The sequence below is a fragment of the Odocoileus virginianus genome, chromosome 8 (genome assembly GCF_023699985.2).
Source record: "Odocoileus virginianus isolate 20LAN1187 ecotype Illinois chromosome 8, Ovbor_1.2, whole genome shotgun sequence".
NCBI classification, from domain to species: Eukaryota; Metazoa; Chordata; class Mammalia; order Artiodactyla; family Cervidae; genus Odocoileus; species Odocoileus virginianus.
This window is the reverse complement of record NC_069681.1, coordinates 16747382-16767027: the sequence shown is the minus strand read 5'-3', so window position 1 is coordinate 16767027 and position 19646 is coordinate 16747382. Positions and strand designations below refer to the sequence as shown.

At 42.6% G+C, this 19646-nt stretch overlaps 1 protein-coding gene across 1 annotated transcript in view; it reads left to right on the top strand.

Moving 5' to 3' along the window:
- Positions 1-12636: 12636 nt before the first annotated feature.
- SUCLA2 (succinate-CoA ligase ADP-forming subunit beta) overlaps positions 12637-19646 on the top strand; it is a 41319-nt gene continuing 34309 nt past the window's right edge. The window contains exon 1 of the mRNA XM_020876520.2: positions 12637-12795. Coding sequence (XP_020732179.1) covers positions 12706-12795 — 90 coding nt within the window. The 5' untranslated portion in view covers positions 12637-12705. The remainder of the gene's footprint in view (positions 12796-19646) is intronic.

The following is a 19646-nucleotide window of genomic DNA, read 5'->3' as shown; positions in this document are numbered from 1 at the left end:
GCCCAAGAGTACTGGAGTGGGTAGCCTATCCCTTCTCCAGTGAATCTTCCCTACCCAGGAATTGAACCAGCATCTCCTGCATTGCAGGCAGATTTTTCACCAACTGAGCTATCAGGTCAATATCCCCATGCGGAAATGTCCTGCTACTTACCGGAATAAGCTTTATAAAATTCTTGCTAAGATAATAAAAAGACAAGAAATTAAAATGACTAATTTCCGTTACCAGTTTCATGATAAAATTCTTAAACTCAAAATTGATATTCACGTTCAAATCAACAATCTGAAAATTACATGCAACCTGGCTAACCTGCTGTTTAGGTTAATTTCATTAATTAAGTCACTGACTTATTCAGTGAACATTTATTGAGTGTCTAAAATATGTAATTGACAGTTAAAGGTCCTTTGTGCGGGCAGATGTGCTCAGTTGCTCAGTTGTGTCCGACTCTTCGCTACCCCATGGACTGTAGCCTGCCAAGTTCCTCTGTCCATGGGGTTTCCCAAACAAGAATACTGGAGTGGGTAGCCATTTCCTTCTCCAGGGGATCTTCCCAACCCAAGGATCGAACCTGCGTCTCCTGCTTGACAGGCAGTTTCTTTACCACTGCACCACTTGAGAAGCCCTGTTAAAGGTCTGAAATGAAAAAGCGTAATGACAAAGACAAAATTCTTATGCTTATATTCTATATTCTAAGTATAATCATGTAATTCCTAAGTGGGGTATTTATTTGGAAACTGAAGAACTATAAATGAGCATAATGACAACAGTAATAAGTAATATATTTTGAGAGCCATGTACCAGGCACTGTTCTAAATGCTATGTATTTCTGACAAGGAAATTCTTCTAACACATCACTGCACTCTCCTAGTTTCAGCCTCTTTCTAGAGTAACACCCTCATTATATTAGGGTGGAGAATGGAGGAAAGACAGTGACTTCTTGCTGCTCTTGTTCAGTTGCTAAGCTGTATCTGAGTCTGACCCTGTGGACTTCTTGCTCTGACTTCTACCATTTACCTTGTATGTATATGTGTGTGTGTGTGTGTGTGTGTGTGTGTGTGTGTGTTGGCAGGGGTTGGAGAGGAGGGAGACTAGATTCCCTGTTTACTTTCTTCTTGGTAATTTTTGGTATTGTATATTCTTCACCACAAACTCACATTTCTGGTTTTACTAGTCACCTGGTTCCTTGGGTTTCTCTGTTACAGGAAACCCCAAATTAAATTGTTCTTAATACTGCCTAGGGGAAGGGCAAAGAGCTCTCAAGACAATGGGAGTAGAGTTGTTTGTAACAGGCAGCTGCACTTAATAACCAAACACAGAGAAACAGCATTGTTCAATCTTGTAGTATCCTGGTACCATACCAGTCTTCTGTTTTGGGGTAGGAACTAAAATATAATCCATTTTTCAATGTAAACCATCCTAACTGAAATAAATCTGGATTCCAGAACTATTAACTTTATATTTTCTTTATGTTCCTTCACAATTTGGGCTAACATTTGTTGAGCACTTATTCCAGGCACTGTTTCAAGAACTTTTATACAATTTAACTCATTTTCTACACATGATGACTTTAGGGCTGGTTTTGATATACATCTATTTCAAAGGCAGAGAGATTGGACTTCCCTGGCAGTCCAGTGGTTAAGACTTCATGCTCCCACGCAGGACTCACAGGTTTAACTCCTGGTCAGGAAACTAGGATTCCACATGCCGCATGGGCAGAATAAGTGAATAAATAGTAGAGAAACTGAGGCATGAACAGTTGAAGAAATTTCTGAGTTACAGAGCAGGCAAATCGTACAGCCAGAATTTGGGTCCAGGCAGTCTAGCTCTACATCCCATCCTCTTACCCACCTGATAGATTCACCGTATAATTGTGTTCTTTTCATTACATCACACGTGTAATTAATGCACTGACAGAAGGTGCGTGTTCAGAAGACAAACTGAAGTTATCATGGAGTGATCACAGAGCAGGCAGACAAAAATGGAGTGGGGAGGCCGGTTCTTCCAGTTCACAAAGTCTTTGTTCTGTTCCCCTTCTGCTGCTGAGCCTACCACCGAACTTCCTTATTTCAGTTACTGTATTTTTCATTCCTAAAATTTCCACTTGGTTCCTCCTTATATCTCCAGTGGTTTGCTGAAGGTTTTGATTTTTTCATCTGTTTTAAGCATGTCTGTAGTTGCTCACTGAAGCATTTTTTATCATGGCCGCTTTAAAATCTTTTATCAGGTAATCTGATGCCGGTATCATCTCTGTGTTAGCATGTATTAATTGTCTTTTATTCATTCAGTTTGAGATTGTGTGGTTCTTCATAGAATGGATGCCTTCTTATGGGCATCTGGACATTTTGTATGATGTTATGAGGTTCTGGATTTTATTAAAACCTTCTGTTCAGCTGTTTTTTTGACACTGCTCTGTCAAGGAAAGGGGGGTGCTGCCTAGATACTGCCAGATAAAGGGAGAAGCCGAGGTTCTCCTCTAGGCCCTCACTGACCCCCAAGGTGGGGAGCTCCTTATTATTGCTGGGTGGGAATGGGAGTACTGATTTCCACCAGCACCAGAGAGGAGGTGGTTTTGTTAGCACTCTGCAAGGGTGAAAGTACTGGCTCTCTATCGGGTCTCTTCTGATGCCACCGCAGTGGGGAGGGAGGGAAGAACCTCGTTACTTCTGGGTTGGGGCAGAAGACCAGGTTCCCCAGATGATCTCCACTAGAACTGAGGGGCTGAGGGGGCTCAGTGTCGGTCAGTGAGAATAAGCTTCTGTGTTCTTTTCTGACACCACCCTTCGTGGGGTGCTGGGGCACCCAGCTATAGGTTGCAAGGATGGAATCCTCCCCCCGCCCCCCCTCCCATATTTATTTAGTTGGCTGTGCTAGGTGGGATCGAACCCAGGCCCCCTGCATTGGGAGCATGGTGGGGTCTTAGCCACTGGATGGCCAGGAAAGTCCCAAGGATGGAATCCTTGAAGCTCCACTCAGACTTTGTTGGCATTGGTGGACATGGGGCCACAGTTTTTCTTGTGGTGTTTGGCCAGAGCAGAATGTTGTTGTCTGAAAATTTTCTCTCTTGTTAGGCTGTACATTGCCTTTTCGTTACAGGGAACAGATTTGATGGGGGTGCTTTTTTATTTTTGGTCTGTACCCAATGGCATTTCTGGCTTGCTAGCTTCTTTAGCACCCATTTGGGATATACAGGACAGAGAAGAAAATCCAGGGAACTCACAGCCATGTTGTTCCTTGGTTCTAGAGATCCCTGGCTGGTTTGTCTTCTTCTCTCCTGCTATCAGAGTCTTGTTTTGATTGTTTTATATATAATGCCTACAGTTTCTAGTTGAACTAATTGGGAAGAATAGGAAAAGTACTCGCACTCCATATTCCCCACTGTTATTTATTTCGTTGTTCAAATTGTCTCATAACTGGCCACAGGGAGACTCTTCAAACTGGCTTCTGTATATTTCTGATGCATTCCCATCATTCTTTGAATACACCCTAACTTTCTGGACTAACAGAATATTGCAGGCTCATCATATACTTTCCCTGCTCAATCCTTAAGCAGCCATTTCTCTAAGAAATTCGAGTTCCTTCCAGTGGAGAAGGGTAGTTATACATGGGCACTAGATGCGCTTGCTGTTACTGGTGGTTGCTGCTCCCAGGCCTTCTCAGTGGACACAGCACACATACGTATTTATATCTGTGATGGTCAGTCTTACGTGTTAATTTGGCTGGGCAGTGGTGCCCAGATACTTGGTCAACCACTATTCTAGATGTGTCTATGAGGGTGTTTTTGTATGAGATTTACATTTAACTCAGTGGACTTTGAGAAAAGCAGACTGTCCTCCATAGTGTGGGTGGGTCTTACCCCCATCATCTAAAGCCGTGACTAGAACAAAAGACTCAACACTTACAAGAAAAAGGGAATTCTCCAACTTGATGGACTTCGGACTTGAATGAAACATTATCTCTTTCATGTGTCTGCTGTCTGATGGCCTTTGAACTTGAACCACCACATCAGCTCTTCCTAGGGTTTCCTGCCTCAAGACTCACTCAGTAGATTCTGGTCAAATCCAGAATCTAGCTCCATTATTGAATGAGCCAGCTCCATTATTGAATGAGCCAGCTCCATTATTGAATGAGCTAGCTCAAATGGTAAAGAACCTGCCTGCAATATGGGAGACCTGGGTTCTATCCCTGTGTTGGGAAGATCCCCTGGAGAAGGGAAAGGCTACCCACTTCAGTATTCTTGCCTAGAGAATTCCATGGACAGAGGAGACTGGTGGGCTACAGTCCATGGGGTTGCAGAGAGTCAGACACGACTGAGTGACTAACACTTTCAATTTACCAAAATGAATCTCTCGCTCTATATTCATATCCTATTGGTTCTGTTTCTCTGGAGACTCCTAACACTATATCTTTGGCGGCTCCTAACAGTATATACTCCTAACACAATATTTATACTTATTTATGTATCTGTATATTGAAAATCATGAGTTTATGCTAACAATTCCAATTGAGAGAAAACTCTTTCCTTCTATATTTTAACTTTCTTCTTTGATAGAGAAAAACCTGGATCCCGCTATTTTTAATATATTCACTTATTTGCTTAATTCCTCTTAAAAGTCTTTGAGAGATGGCGGTATGTATTTTGTTAATTTTCCAACAGGCAGAAGCGAAGTGTCCTGAGGATGGGGTCACTTTGCTTTCTAATTCCACAGGAGACTATAGACATGGGGTGATGCTGGTTCGACCTCCAGGGAAGATGTCCCAGGAGAGGAGCTGGGATATTGCCAGGGGCACAGCACACGTCCTTGGGGGTTTTAAAAGCCAAGTCATGGAAACTGGCAATAATGATTACAGGTTGTACAATATTTGTGTAACATTTTAAAGGAACTTTCACATATTTATTTTTAGTTTGCTCCTAACCGCCTTTACCTTACATATTTTTTTTTACCTTACATGGCAAAAAGTACTTGGCCAATATGATTAAACTAGGGTTTTGAGATGAGATCATCCTGGACTGCGGTTGATTTTCAATGTGCCTGTGTCCTTGTAAGAAAAGAGCGGAAGGAGATTTGACACGGATTGAAGAGAAGGAGGCAGAGGTTGAAGTCAAGTGGCTACAGGCTAAGGAGAGCTAGCATCCACGCGAAGCTGGAAAAGGGTTCAGAAAGCCCTGGCAGACTCTCGCAAATACTGAGAATATGATTCAGCTCCATCTGCAGGGAGGTACCAGCCTGCCAGAGGTTCTCACCTTCATGCTATCCCTGGAGTCAAGGATTTTCAGTCTCCCTTTAGTGCTGCTTGTTTCAGATTCCTAAATCTCTGTGGGGGTAGAATTAAATTTTGGCCTGGAGATGATGGCCTTGGCAAGTACACAGCAAGGGGACCTTCCTTAAGGAACCACCAGAGAGTGTCTTTCTTTCCTCCTACGCTCGTCTCCATTTTCTTGGGGGGCAGGATCCTTCCAATTCCATTTCTGAGGCATAAACTTTCCCTGAGTCCTACTGGACTTTGAGTTAAAGTTCAGTATTTTGTAGTTCAAAGCTCTTGAACTTGGCAGTCCAAAACCTATCCTCTGCTGGTCTGCACTATCATGCTTTTCTTTAGATGATGAATACTTTCAGCTAAATGGTGTAAGTAGAAAAGGATTAAAGAAAATAGGAGGGTATAAATCTCAGTTGTTCTCTCAAATACTCATCCTACCACCGAGAATTGGGTTCAAATATTGTGCTGGAACAGCTGAGTAAAAGCTGTGACACTGGGCAAGTTACTTATGGTTTCTGAGCCTCAATTTTCCCTTCTGTAAAAAATGCAGGATTTGTTGTGAGGATTAATGTGCAAATGTATGTATCTTGCTCTGTTGGCATTGCCATTCAAGGGTGTTCTAGATGAGTGTTCCTCCTTCTAACATTTCTGAGACTTCAAGAGAACTAAGAGAAACCTTGTGTAAACATCCAACTGTCTCATGTTGTGTTACTGATCTTCCTTCATCCCCAGACTTTAGTTCAAGAGACTGTATATATCTGGTTAGTTTCTTTCTCTTGAAGAGGCTGGACGGGTAATATGGAGTAAGATGAAAACCAGAGAATTCTGGAAATGTCTCATGGCAAAATGAAGGATAGGAGAAAAAAGAAAAGAGAAAGAAAATATATAAAAGAATCTGGCATTAGGGACTTACCTGGTGATCCCATGGTTAAGATTCCATGCTAACACTGCAGGGGCCATGGGTTCCATCTCTGGTCAGGGAACAACAACAACAGATCTGGCTTTAAAACTAAGTGTTCAGTGAAAGTGAAGTCGCTCAATCGTGTCCGACTCCTCTTTGTGACCCCATGGACTGTAGCCTACCAGGCTCTTCCATCCATGGGATTTTCCAGGCAAGAGTACTGGAGTGGGGTGCCATTGCCTTCTCCGGGGGATCTTCCTGACCTAGGGATCGAACCTGGGTCTTCAGCATTGCAGGTAGACACTTTAACATCTGAGCCAAGTGTTCAGTAGATGGCTTTTATTCATCTCAGCCCTCAGAAGTTTGGGTTGCGGTAAGCAGATATATTGCAAGTTGTTTCTATGGCACTTTGTAATTCTGTTACTTCTATAGTTAACGTAGAACAGTTTAGCCAAAGCTTTGCTCTGGGCATCAAAATGTGGAGGGTATATAACTTTAATGTTTTAAAAGAACTGTTAAAAAATTAAAGCCACTCTCTGTCTCAGGAAATTTCTTTTCCCTTTTTTCCCCTGCATACCATCCTACCATTAATTTCCTAGTAGAAGAAAGAGACAGACAAAGTGGGAGACTAAACGTTGAGGACTGGAATGCCGCTGTACCCGAAGAAGAATTCTTCCTTTCCTCTGTTCCTCAAATACTCTTGCTCCTACCTCCCCCAAGTTAAAAAAAACAAACCAAAACCCTTTAGTGTCTATTTTACTTAATCTTATTCTGCTATCCTTTACTGCCCACTGTGTGCGTGCTAAGTCGCTTCAATGGTGTCCAACTCTTTGCGACGCTATGGACTGTAGCCCACCAGGTTCCTCTGTCCATGGGATTCTCCAGGCAAGAATACTGGAGTGGATTGCCATGCCCTTCTCTAGGGGATCTTCACCACCCAGGGATCAAACCCGTGTCTACTAGTGTCTAAAATCTTTGCAGATAAGGACTGCAAAAGTGTTTGCTGTGTAAAAAGTAGTTTCTTGATAAAGTGATTTCATTTTTTAAGGCTGGTTGTGTGGTGGTGAAGCACTTAGGTAGGAGGCCCACCATCACGCTACCTACTCAGTTCTTTAAGGAGGTATCCAGAGGTAGAGAGCTCTGAGCAGAGCCGAGAAGTGCTGTTGGAGGAATCTGCCCCTCTCCCCCTGCGCTGTGCTGTAGGCTTCCAAAAGAGCTGGACCCCAGGGGGCCTGCATGTTCTCTTTCTCACTCCTGCTCCTATTGGGTACTTTTGCTGTTGCTGTTCTTGCTTCTGAGTCAGTATTGCAGAGGGCATGGCAGCGGAGATGTTTCCTTTAATGAATCAACTATGACCGACTTGAAGCTTGTGAAGCAAAGTTAACCCAGTCAGGATCCTAACAGGGTTATAGCATTACATCTTATTTTAGTATGCTGACTTACTCTGCTTTTCCCCAGGTGCCCTTTAAATAACGGGCCTTGGGCTCAGATGGTGGGTGGTACTTGGTAGCTCAACTTCTGTGTCTACGAATAGTTAAAAAGAGCAGGTTTGACAATGTGCAAAGTCGCTTCAGTCATGTCCGACTCTTTGCGACCCTATGAACTGAAGGCCTCCAGGCTCCTCTGTCCATGGGATTCTCCAGGCAAGAATACTTGACTGGGTTGCCACGCCCTCCTCCAGGGCATCTTCCTGACCCAGGGATAGAACCTGTGTCTCCTGTGACTCCTGCATTGCAGGTGGATTCTTTACCGCTGAGCCACCGGGGAAACCCCAATAGGTATGTATTCATATCTAATGGGATACATGTTCCTTACAGAAACTAGCAGGTCTCATTGCCGATTTTTGGGACTGATTATCCAGATTTATTTGATTGGTTAGATTGGGCAGTAGAAAGGTGGAGCAAGAGACATCTGAACTACTAATGTCTGTTTCCCACTTCCCTGTTTCTAATTGCAAAGAATATCAATTAGTGCTGAGCCTTGAGGTCCCCCATGAGTGTCAATAAAATAATAAAGTTCTTAAGACTGTCCCTGCCTTTAAGAGCTTAAGAGCTTTGGGGGATGCAGAAAGCTCCTCTCCATTCTCTAAATCGATAGGCTCCTTGTTTTAGATTCACTTTTTCTTTGCAAAGTGCCATTCAGTGGATTGGGTCACTACACATCAGAGGTAGGTGCCAGAGCCTGGTTGATGCCTGTCAGCAGTGCCCACTTGTTCTTAGGTTAAGATCTTGCCCACAGAAATCGCTTTGACATATTTCAAAGCTAGCTGCTCAGAGCAGAATAGACATCCAGTCATTTGTCAACTCTGATGGGGCACATGTCATCTCAGGGTTTTCCATGCACAATGTGTGCCTCCAACTCACCTACAGAATTCTAAGAAATACAGATGTCCTGACCCCGCTCCATAGATGGGTTCTGGTGAAGGTGTTGGTCACAAAAGTCCCCAGGGACTTCCCTGGTGGTCCAGTGTTAGGACTTCACCTTCCAATGCATGGGGTGCAGATTCAATCCCTGGTCAGAAGCTAAGATCTCACATGCCTGGGGCCAAACAACCAAAACATAGAACAGAAGCAATACTGTAACAAATTCAATAAAGACTTTTAAAATGGCCCACATTAAAAAAAAAAAAAAAAAAAGGTTTCCAGGTGATTCTGGTATGCCCTCTGGGTTGATCATGTGGAATGTCACCCCCTCATTCCACTTCTAAGGTATCAAGCTATCCTAAACCACTGCAGCCTCGCACATGCACACACACCTCCTCTCCTTGGTGTGCGCTGAGGGGAAATCAGGATGGCAAAAAAACAAAGCATTCCGCACTCTGGATACTGGCTCTAGATAGTTAAGGGGCTTCCCTGATAGCTCAGTTGGTGAAAAATCCACCTGCAATGCAGGGGAGCCCCTCCCGCCTCTGCCCCCACCCCTCTCAAGTTCCTGGGTTGGGAAGATCCCCTGGAGAAGGGATAGGCTACCCACTCCAGTATTCTTGGGCTTTCCTTGTGACTCAGCTAATAAAGAATCTGCCTGCAATGCGGGAGACCTGGGTTTGATCCCTGGGTCTGGAAGATTCCCCTGGAGAAGGGAAAGGCTACCCACTCCAGTATTCTGGCCTGGAAAATTCCATGGACTGTATGTACAGATAGTTAATATGCATTTCTGAGGCATAATTTCAATAAACCGAAATCCTTACATCTTCCTATACCTAGAAAAGCTCTAAAATCATTAACTTGAGATGTCTGCTCTTTAATTAGCAGTGACTGTTTTAAATTTGGCCTTAGAGTACGGAATGAAGCAGGGCAAAGGCTAATAGAGTTTTGCCAAGAAAACGCACTGGTCATAGCAAACACCCTCTTCCAACAACACAAGAGAAGACTCTACACATGGACATCACCAGATGGTCAACACTGAAATCAGATTGATTATATTCTTTGCAGCCAAAGATGGAGAAGCTCTATACAGTCAGCAAAAACAAGACCGGGAACTGACTGTGGCTCAGATCATGAACTTCTTATTGCCAAATTCAGACTTAAACTGAAGAAGTAGGGAAAACCACTAGACCATTCAGGTATGACCTAAATCAAATCCCTTATGACTATACAGTGAAAGTGAGAAATAGATTTAAGGGGCTAGATCTGATAGACAGAGAGCCTGATGAACTATGGACGGAGGTTCATAACATTGTACAGGAGACAGGGATCAAGACCATCCCCATGGAAAAGAAATGCAAAAAAGCAAAATGGTTGCCTGAGGAGGCCTTACAAATAGCTGTGAAAAGAAGAGAAGTGAAAAGCAAAGGAGAAAAGGAAAGATATTCCCATTTGAATGCAGAGTTCCAAAGAGTAGCCAGGAGAGATAAGAAAGCCTTCCTCAGTGATCAATGCAAAGAAATAGAGGAAAACAACAGAATGGGAAAGACTAGAGATCTCTTCAAGAAAATTAGAGATACCAAGGGAACATTTACTGCAAAAATGGGCTCAATAAAGGACAGAAATGGTATGGACCTAGCAGAAGCAGAAGATATTAAGAAGAGGTGGCAAGAATACACAGAAGAACTGTACAAAAAAGATCTTCACAACCCAGATAATCACAATGGTGTGATCACTCACCTAGAGCCAGACATCCTGGAATGTGAAGTCAAGTGGGCCTTAGAAAACATCACTACAAACAAAGCTAGTGGATGTGATGGAATTCCAGTTGAGCTATTTCAAATCCTGAAAGATGATGCTGTGAAAGTGCTGTACTCAATATGCTAGCAAATTTGGAAAACTCAGCAGTGGCCACAGGACTGGAAAGGGTCAATTTTCATTCCAGTCCCAAAGAAAGGCAATCCCAAGGAATGCTCAAACTACCGCACAATTGCACTCATCTCACACGCTAGTAAGATAATGCTCAAAATTTCCCAAGCCAGGCTTCAGCAATATGTGAACCGAGAACTTCCAGATGTTCAAGCTGGCTTTAGAAAAGGCAGAGGAACCAGAGATCAAATTGCCAACATCCTCTAGATCATCGAAAAAGCAAGAGAGTTCCAGAAGAACATCTCTTTCTGCTTTATTGACTATACCAAAGCCTTCAACTGTGTGGATCACAAAAAACTGTGGAAAATTCTGAAGGAGATGGGAATACCAGACCACCTGACCTGCCTCTTGAGAAACCTGTATGCAGGTCAGGAAGCAACAGTTAGAACTGGACATGGAACAACAGACTGGTTCCAAATAGGAAAAGGAGTACCTCAAGGCTGTATATTGTCACCCTGCTTATTTAACTTATAAGCAGAGTACATCATGAGGAACGCTGGGCTGGAAGAAGCACAAGCTGGAATCAAGATTGCCGGGAGAAATATCAATAACCTCAGATATGCAGATGACACCACCCTTCTGGCAGAAAGTGAAGAGGAACTAAAAAGCCTCTTGATGAAAGTGAAAGAGGAGAGTGAAAAAGTTGGCTTAAAGCTTAACATTGAGGAATCTAAGATCATGGCATCTGGTCCCATCACCTCATGGGAAATAGATGGGGAAACAGTGGAAACAGTGTCAGAGTTTAATTTTTTGGGCTCCAAAATCACTGGGGATGGTGACTGCAGCCATGAAATTAAAAGACAACTTACTCCTTGGAAGGAAAGTTATCACCAGCCTAGATGGCATATTAAAAAGCAGAGACATTACTTTGCCAACAAAAGGTCTGTCTGGTCAAGGCTATGGTTTTTTCCAGTGGTCATGTATGGATGTGAGAGTTGGACTGTGAAGAAAGCTGAGCACCGAAAAATTGATGCTTGTGAACTATGGTGTTGGAGAAGACTCTTGAGAGTCCCTTGGACTGCAAGGAGATCCAAGAAGTCCATCCTAAAGGAGATCAGTCCTGGATGTTAATTGGAAGCACTAATGCTGAAGCTGAAACTCCAATACTTTGGTCATCTCATGCGAAGGGTTGACTCGTTGGAAAAGACCCTGATGCTGGTAGGGATTTGGGGGCAGGAGGAGAAGGGGACGACAGAGGATGAGATGGCTGGATGGCATCACCGACTCGATGGGCATGGGTTTGAGTAAACTCCGGGAGTTTGTGATGGACAGGGAGTCCTGGCATGCTGCGATTCATGGGGTCACAGAGATTCGGACACGGCTGAGCGACTGAACTGAACTGAGCTGAACTGAACTGTTGTTTAATGTTTAACTACATATTCTTTTCCCCCAGCAAAAAAGTCTTGTACTTCCTGGCTCCTCTTTACCTTTTGGGAGCAGTTCCTCAGAGCTATCTGAGAAGTTACTCCTGGCTAGGGTCCTCAGTAACTAGTGTTTGATCATCTTCCCTTTGAGGACAGAATCATTCTGTTGTAGGTATTCAGTCAGTTCAGTTGCTCAGCTCTGTTCCACTCTTTTCGACCCCATGGACTGCAAGGCCAGGCTTACAGGTCCACCACTAGTTTACTCAAACTCATGTTCAACCAGTCGGTGATGCCGTCCAACCATCTCATCCTCTGTTATCTCCTTCTCCCGCCTTCGATCTTTCCCAGCATCAGAGTCTTTTCCAGAGTCAGTTCTCTGCATCAGGTGGCCAAAGTATTGAATACTTTGGGATATTGGACAAAGTATGGGATATTTTGGGACAGCGTATTGGATTTGGGATGCTGCTGTATCCCAAAGGGAGTATTTGGCACAAAAACAGGAATGCAAGTTCTTGTTTTCTGAATGAACCCCGTTTTACAGATGAGGCACCTGAGACTCGGAGATGTTAAGATCACACAGGTGGTGGCGTTGGTCATCTCTCCATTACATTTCGCTAGGAAAGCTTCGGGTTTCTGAGCGCCGACCGCAGGTCTGATGTTCAGGCTGCGGTGTCCAGTTACAAAGGTTAAAGTTTGCTCTCTGTCCTCCTTCGCGAGCTTGTCAGCAGTAACGCCTGCTGCCCTCGCCCGGGGCCACCACCGCAGTGTTAATCTGAGGCTCCGCCCCTTGGGCGGGGCTAGGGGCGGTGCGCGCGTAGGGAGCCGCCGCATCTCCGGCCGTCTCGAGGTTCTGCGCCTGCGCGCGGCGGCCAGGGGACTTGGTCGGGCTGAGAAATGGCGGCCTCCGTGTTCTACAGCCGGCTCTTGGCTGCCGCCACGCTGAGGAACCACCGACCCCGGACGGCGCTGCCGGCCGCAGCCCAGGTATTGAGGCCCTGCCCGATCCCGCCTTGAGGGTTGGCAGGAGAAAGGGCGAGGTGGAGGGCTGGCTCCTGTGGGCGAGGTGCGAGGGGGCCCGGGGCCCGGCTCCGGTCACTCCGCAGTCGGTGACATTGGGTGACAGGGGGGTTGCCCCGCCGGAGTGGCGGGCGGCTTGCCCGGGAGTGCTGCCCGCCGGGCGTGCCAACGGGCTCATGTTTGCGCCTTTTTGCTGCAGCCTAAAATCTGCGAGGAGCTCCGGCCGTCTGGCCAGGGCTGCTCACCTTGTTACTGAGAGGGCGGCGGCGGGGAAGGCTCCGAAAGGGGAGGCGGGGGCAGGACACCTTCTCTTGCTTGATCCTGCCTCCGGCGCTGTGGGTCAAGGCTTCCGCGGCTCTTTGAGGAGGAGGGCATGCCCTTCAGATACACTTTTGTGTCTCTTGGATGCTTCGCAGAACCAGCACTGCTTGCTGACTGGCCTTTCCTGAGACGAGGCCGGGAAGCTTCCCGTTTCCCCTAGGTAGTTGTTCAATAGTGAGAATGAGATGATGTTCACCAACTTATCAATTGGGGAAATAAAATAATCTTTTGGATCACTTTTTTTTTCTGCATACACCATAGCATCATAGCCTCAGAGTGTGTGTGTAATTAAAAGTAACGGAGCAAGGGCTTGTGTCGCTGTGACTTAGAAAGCCAAATTCTGACAGGGGTTGTTTGCAGCAAAATAAGGGTTTATTTGCAGGGGGCCGGGCAAGAGAGTGGGAGACAAGTCACAGATCCACTGCAACTTGATCTTTCAGTTAGGAGTTCTTTTTTTTTTCAAGGAGTTGTATTTAAAGGGGGAGAACAAAGAAGCTGGGATTAATCACTGGCTTGTGTAATTTCTGTGACATTTCTGATTCTAGTGTCAGGGAGTTGAGTTGTCTATTATTTACGATTCTGTGATCAGATGGTCCAAAGCTTGGGGCCTGTTAGCTCATCTTGTCCTGGAGAAGCAACCTGGGTTTGTTCTTTAATGATGGTATCTGCAGTAGCAGTTTTAGGACATGAATGATGTTATCAACACAGCAGTTTTAGTCATCAAACTCCGGTTGATTAGTGTTCAGATAGGACAGGATTGAGGTAGGAGGAGACAAGAAAGGGAATAAAGTTTTGGGTAAAGAGATTAATCATAAATTCAGTAAGGGAATTTGGTGGTAGGAGGCCTTGGTTCTGTGTGTGTTGGAGCATTTGCTGTCTGCCAGGAACTGTGCCAAGCATTTTACATGTAGTCTTTCATGAGGCTTTTGAGCAGCACTGTAAGGAAGTCATTAATCTCCATATCACTGATGGAGAAACTCTGGCTAAGAGAATGAGTCATTCGGTCTAGATCACCAAGCAGGTGAGATCAGAACTGGGCCTTCATTCTGGAAGTGTGTAGCTCCAAAGTCTGTGTGTTTGAATCTGCTCTACAGTTTTTTCTAGAGCATAAGAATTAGACAATTCTTCCCAATATATGTTGACACTAACAAACTTGTGGAAGGGTATGATTAGCTTCATAAGTCGTTTCTAGAGCTTTTGGTTGTGTTTTGGAAGTAACTTCAGACATGCTGTAAATGAATTTAGACTTTTTTTTTTCTTTTTAAAGCTATTCATTCTTTCAATCTAGTGAATTCTTTGAGTTTGCTTCCTAACAGGAGAAGTGATTTTTTTTTTTTTTTTAAGCCTTGAACTTCCTTCTTTTGGGTCTTAAAGGGTTTTTAGAAAATGAGACTTTGGTGAACAAATCTGTTTCCCTTCTAATCATCGTCTTTATACTTTTGGAAATTCCTTTAAAAGTCTTTATTTCTCCTTATAGAGATGCCTAATATATTGTCTTAAACATCTCTTCCACCCTCACTTTAAGAAATACAGCTTTGGAGTTTGAAATCACCTTAGTCTAACCCCTTGCTTTTATTTTAATTTAATCTTTAATTTGTATTGGAGTACAGTTGATTGATAATGTGTTTCAGGTACAGTTTAGTGATTCAATTATATATATATATTATACTCAATTATATTTATATATATATCAATTATATACGGATATATATATATATGTGTGTGTGGTATACATATATATACATTCATTCTTTTTCAGACTCTTTTTCTCAGCTAGATTATTACAGAATATTGAGTAGAGTTTCTTGTGCTGTAGAGTAGGTCCTTATTTATTATCTGTTTTATATATAGTAGTGTGTCGGAGAAGGCAATGGCACCCCACTCAAGTACTCTTGCCTGGAAAATCCCGTGGATGGAGGAGCCTGGTAGGCTGCAGTACATGGGATCGCTAAGAGCTGGACACGACTAAGCGACTTCCCTTTCACTTTTCACTTTTACTCATTGGAGAAGGAAATTGCAACCCACTCCAGTGTTCTTGCCTGGAGAATCCCAGAGACGGGGGAGCCTGGTGGGCTGGCGTCTGTGGGGTCACACAGAGTCGGACACGACTGCAGTGACTTAGCAGCAGCAGCAGCAGTGTGTATGTGTTAATCCCAAACTCCTAATTAAGTGTTCCCCAACCTTTCTGGCACCAAGGACCAGTTTTGTGGAAGACCGTTTTTCCACGGGCTGGGGGGGCGGGGGTGGTTTGGGGATTATTCAAGTGTATTACATTTATTGTGCACTTTATTTCTATTATTATTACATCAGCTCCACCTCAGATCATCAGGCGTTAGATACTGGAGGTTGGAGACCCTTGTCCTAATTTATTCTTCCTCCCCAAGTTTCCCCTTTGATAACACTGTTTTTGAAGTCTGTGAGTCTGTTTCTGTTTTGTAAATAAGTTCGTTTGTATTTTTTTTTTTTATTCCACATGTAAGTGATATCATATATTTATCTTTCTCTGACTTAGTATAATGATCTTGAGATCCATCCATGTTCATGCAAATGGCATTATCTCATTCTTTTTATGATTGAGTAGTATTCTATTGTTTAGATGTACCACATCTTCTTTATCCAGTCCTTTGACAGTGGACATTTAGGTTGCTTCCATTATCTTGGCTATTGTAAATAATACTATCAAGAATGTTGGGTCTAACCCCTTGCTTTTGTAGATGGGGACATAGAGGTGCAGAGCTTAAGGAATCTTGTTCAAGGTCACCCATTGAGTTTAGCAAATTCTCTTAAACATTTTGTTTAGTGCTCTGACTCTCTTGTTTCTCTGTATCTTTTGTCCAGTGTATATTTGATAAAAATAGTTCAAGTTATGAGCATATTAAACAATTTTAGATATATTCTTGTTCGTTGTGAATCATACTCCCTAGTAACTACATTTCCCCGCTTTTGAATAAGTATTACTTAAACTCAGTATGGATTGGAGAGGTGGTGGTGTAGGAGTTTGGCCAGGAGTTGGTGGCCTTTTGGCAGTAGGAATCTTCTAAGTGATAATGCATCAGGAAAGAAAAATGCATCAGTGTGGGGAATCTTTGTGATTATGCAGGGATTTGTATTACCATCATGATTCCTAGCTGATGATATTTCAAGTTATAGCTTCTAGTGGCACAACGAAAGGATTATCAAAATATTTCTGGTATTTTAGAAAAACCTTAATGTGGTCTGAAAAGCTATCAGCAACACCTTATGAGTACTACTGATTCTTTTAGACATTTGAAAGAAACCATAGAATTTTGTGTCATGGATTTATGTGTCAAGCTTTTTTGGAAAAATTTCAAACTGATAGGTATGTTTCAACTATACAGTGAACACCCATATCACCCTCACTTTCATTTAACATTTTGCCACATTTTCTTTATCTTTAAAAATTTACATGTTATTCAATTTATATAATTTATATAAATATATCATTTTAAATATTATATATAATATATATATAATTTATGTACATATGCATGTATGTATAAATTACATTCATGTATTTTTGTTGAAGTATTTGAGAATAAGTTTCAGCTCTCATGGCACTCCATCCTTAGATATTGCAACATATGTCTCTTAAGAATGAGAGACACAAATAACCACAATATAGTTATCATACTTTAGAAATATAAAATTGCCATAATACTAATATCTAATGTATAGGGCACATTCGTATTGCCCCAGTTGTCCCTGAAATGTCCTTTTTAGCTGTTAGATTTTTTTTTTTTTTTAAACTGGGATCAAGCCTCTGTAGTATTTTTTCTGGTCTGTCTGGATAATTACATTCCACCTGGTGATTATGCCCACTCTTACACGTGTTGCAGCTGTTTATTTACACATCTGTGAACTCTGTGGTTGGGACCAAGTTGATCTCATTCTTTTAGTGTTCCTAGTACAGTGTCTGGTATATAGGCATCCAAAAAATGTTTCAGTGCGTGACTATTTTTGCCAAGCTTATGCTAGGTACTCCGCCTTGGCCCCCTTGTTTTTTATTATTTTGAGGTATAATTTCTGTACAGCAAAGTACATAATTTATGTACAACTTCAGTTTTTGCTGTTCATTTGCTAAGTTGTATCCAACTCTGTGATCCCATGTGGGTAGCTAGATAAATTTGTATGTATGGATCCATCTTTGTAGCTGCTGTTCAAATCGTGGTGTGTGTGTGTATATATATATATATATATATATGTTTTTAGCCTTCAGAAGGCACTCTCTTTATCAGTACTCACCAACAGGTAACCTACCACTTATTCTGACTTCCATCACTGTATGTTAATTCTGAGTTTGAACTATATTAAAAAAATTGTATAAGTATGTATTGTTGTGTCTGGCTTCCTTCCCTTAAAATTGTACTTGTGAGATGAATCCATTGTTGTGTGAACAATACATTTTTCCTTTTTTGCTCTGTACCCTTCTATTGATACAGTACATTTTACCCATTCTTCTGTTTTTAAAACAATTTAAATTATTTGTTTTTCTATTTTGGCTATGCTGGGTCTTCATTGTGGTGCTTAGTTGCCCCAAGGCATGTAGGATCTTATTTCTCCTACCAGAGATTAAAACCATGTTCCTTGCATTGAAGGGTGGATTCTTAACCACTGGACACCAAGGAAGTTCCTACCCCTTCTTCTGTTGATGAGCAGTTGGATCGTTTCCATTTTTTTGTCTATTATGAATAAGCCTGCTATATATGCCTTTTGATAGACTAAGCATTCATTTCTCTTGAGGCTTTACCCAAGGGTGGGATTTCACAAGGTAGATGTACACTGAAGTTTAGGAGGTTGTTAGTTTTTAATACTGAAGTGAAACTAAATCAGGTAATTGAGCGCTAGCAAGAGAAATTTTATCCAGCAGTTTAGCTTACCAAATGAATCAGAAATAGCTTGCTATTCTATGTGATTGATTTATTAGACTGTTCGTTCTCAAACTGTAGAGTGCTTAAGAATCAACTGAATAACTTTACAAATGCAGATTGTTTTTGTGGCACAGTCCAGAGATTCTGCTTTTATAAATGAGAGTAGGGCCTTGGAACCTGCCTTTTGGAGGCATTCCTAGAGAATCTTGATGCAGGTGGTTCATGAACCCTCTTTAAGATGCAGACTTTTCTATGAGATTCCTTTAAATTCATTTCTTATGATCTCTGTGTTTCATATGAACAATGTTTCAGCATTCTTTGTGGATATAATAGAAATGTATGGATGGATAACATTTAAATGTGTGTGATTCCAATAGCACTTAATTTGTTCTGCATATTGCCATATAAAGTTGATAGAACTGAGGAGTCTGGAAAAAGGTTGAGAAGTGTTTCTGTGTGGTGTTAATGATGGTTTAAGACTAGGCTTAACTTAGGGGGGAGTTTTGGGACCCATAGATGCTGGAGATCTTTCTGATTGCATCCTTCTTTCAGTACTTCTCATTGTTGTGGCCCTGCAACCAGATGCTGACAACTCTCATACTCCTTTGTCTTTCAGCAATGACTTATTCAGTTTGTAGAGGGATATCTTGTTTCTGTTTCCTACTTATTTCTTTTTGAAAAACTAATTCTTAACTTAGCCCGCTCCCCCCGCCCCGGAGGGATGTTTTAGTGGAGAAAACTCCTGCAGCTGTATAAAATAGCATTTCTTATTTTTTAATTTTCTATCTTTTTACTCTTATTGCTGTTTGGCGTATTTTCTTTCTTGATTGTTTGTGCCTTCCCCAACCCCCGACATACAAATACATACTAAACTGTAAGCTTTAGGTGCAAGGATTTTGTTGGGTTGACCTCTCTATTTCCAGTGTCTAGGTGCTCAGTGAGTTTCTGAGTGAATGAATGTTTTACATAGATTGAAAAAGGGAAGTTGGTGGGGCATTTCTTTCTTAGAAGCTTTCACAGTTTGTTTGTGAAGCACGTACACCTAAAGGGGTTTATAAAGGGAATAGTTTAGAAGGAATGCATTAAAGATGATATTGCAGATTGTAATTTGCCAAGTATTCGATGGAGAGTTTCAGGGAAGAAGTTTATTGAAAAGTGATCTCAGGATCAATACCTGTGGGAGAGTGAAGGAAGGAGGATTGACTGCAACTCTAGTGTAGTGCAGTGGGACCTCTGCTCTTCCTATGGGAGGTCTGCAACTAGAATGATCCTGAATTGTCCCAAATTGGGGTGAGGTGCCAGGTATTTGGACTTTCCCGGTGCCTTAGCAATAAAGAACTCACCTGCTAATGCAGGAGACATAAGAGACGTGGATTCGATCCCTAGGTCGGGAAGATCCCCTGGAGAGGGCATAGCAACCCAATTTTCCCAGTATTCTTGCTGTAGAATCCCATGGACAGAGGAGCCTGGCGGCCTCAGTTCATAGGGTCACAAAGACCTGGACACGACTGACTGAGTGACTGAGCATGCACATGCACACCATGTTTTCACGTCCCTACCCTGACTCTCATTGGCCAGGCATTGGCTACAGAAAGGTCCGATGAGGGG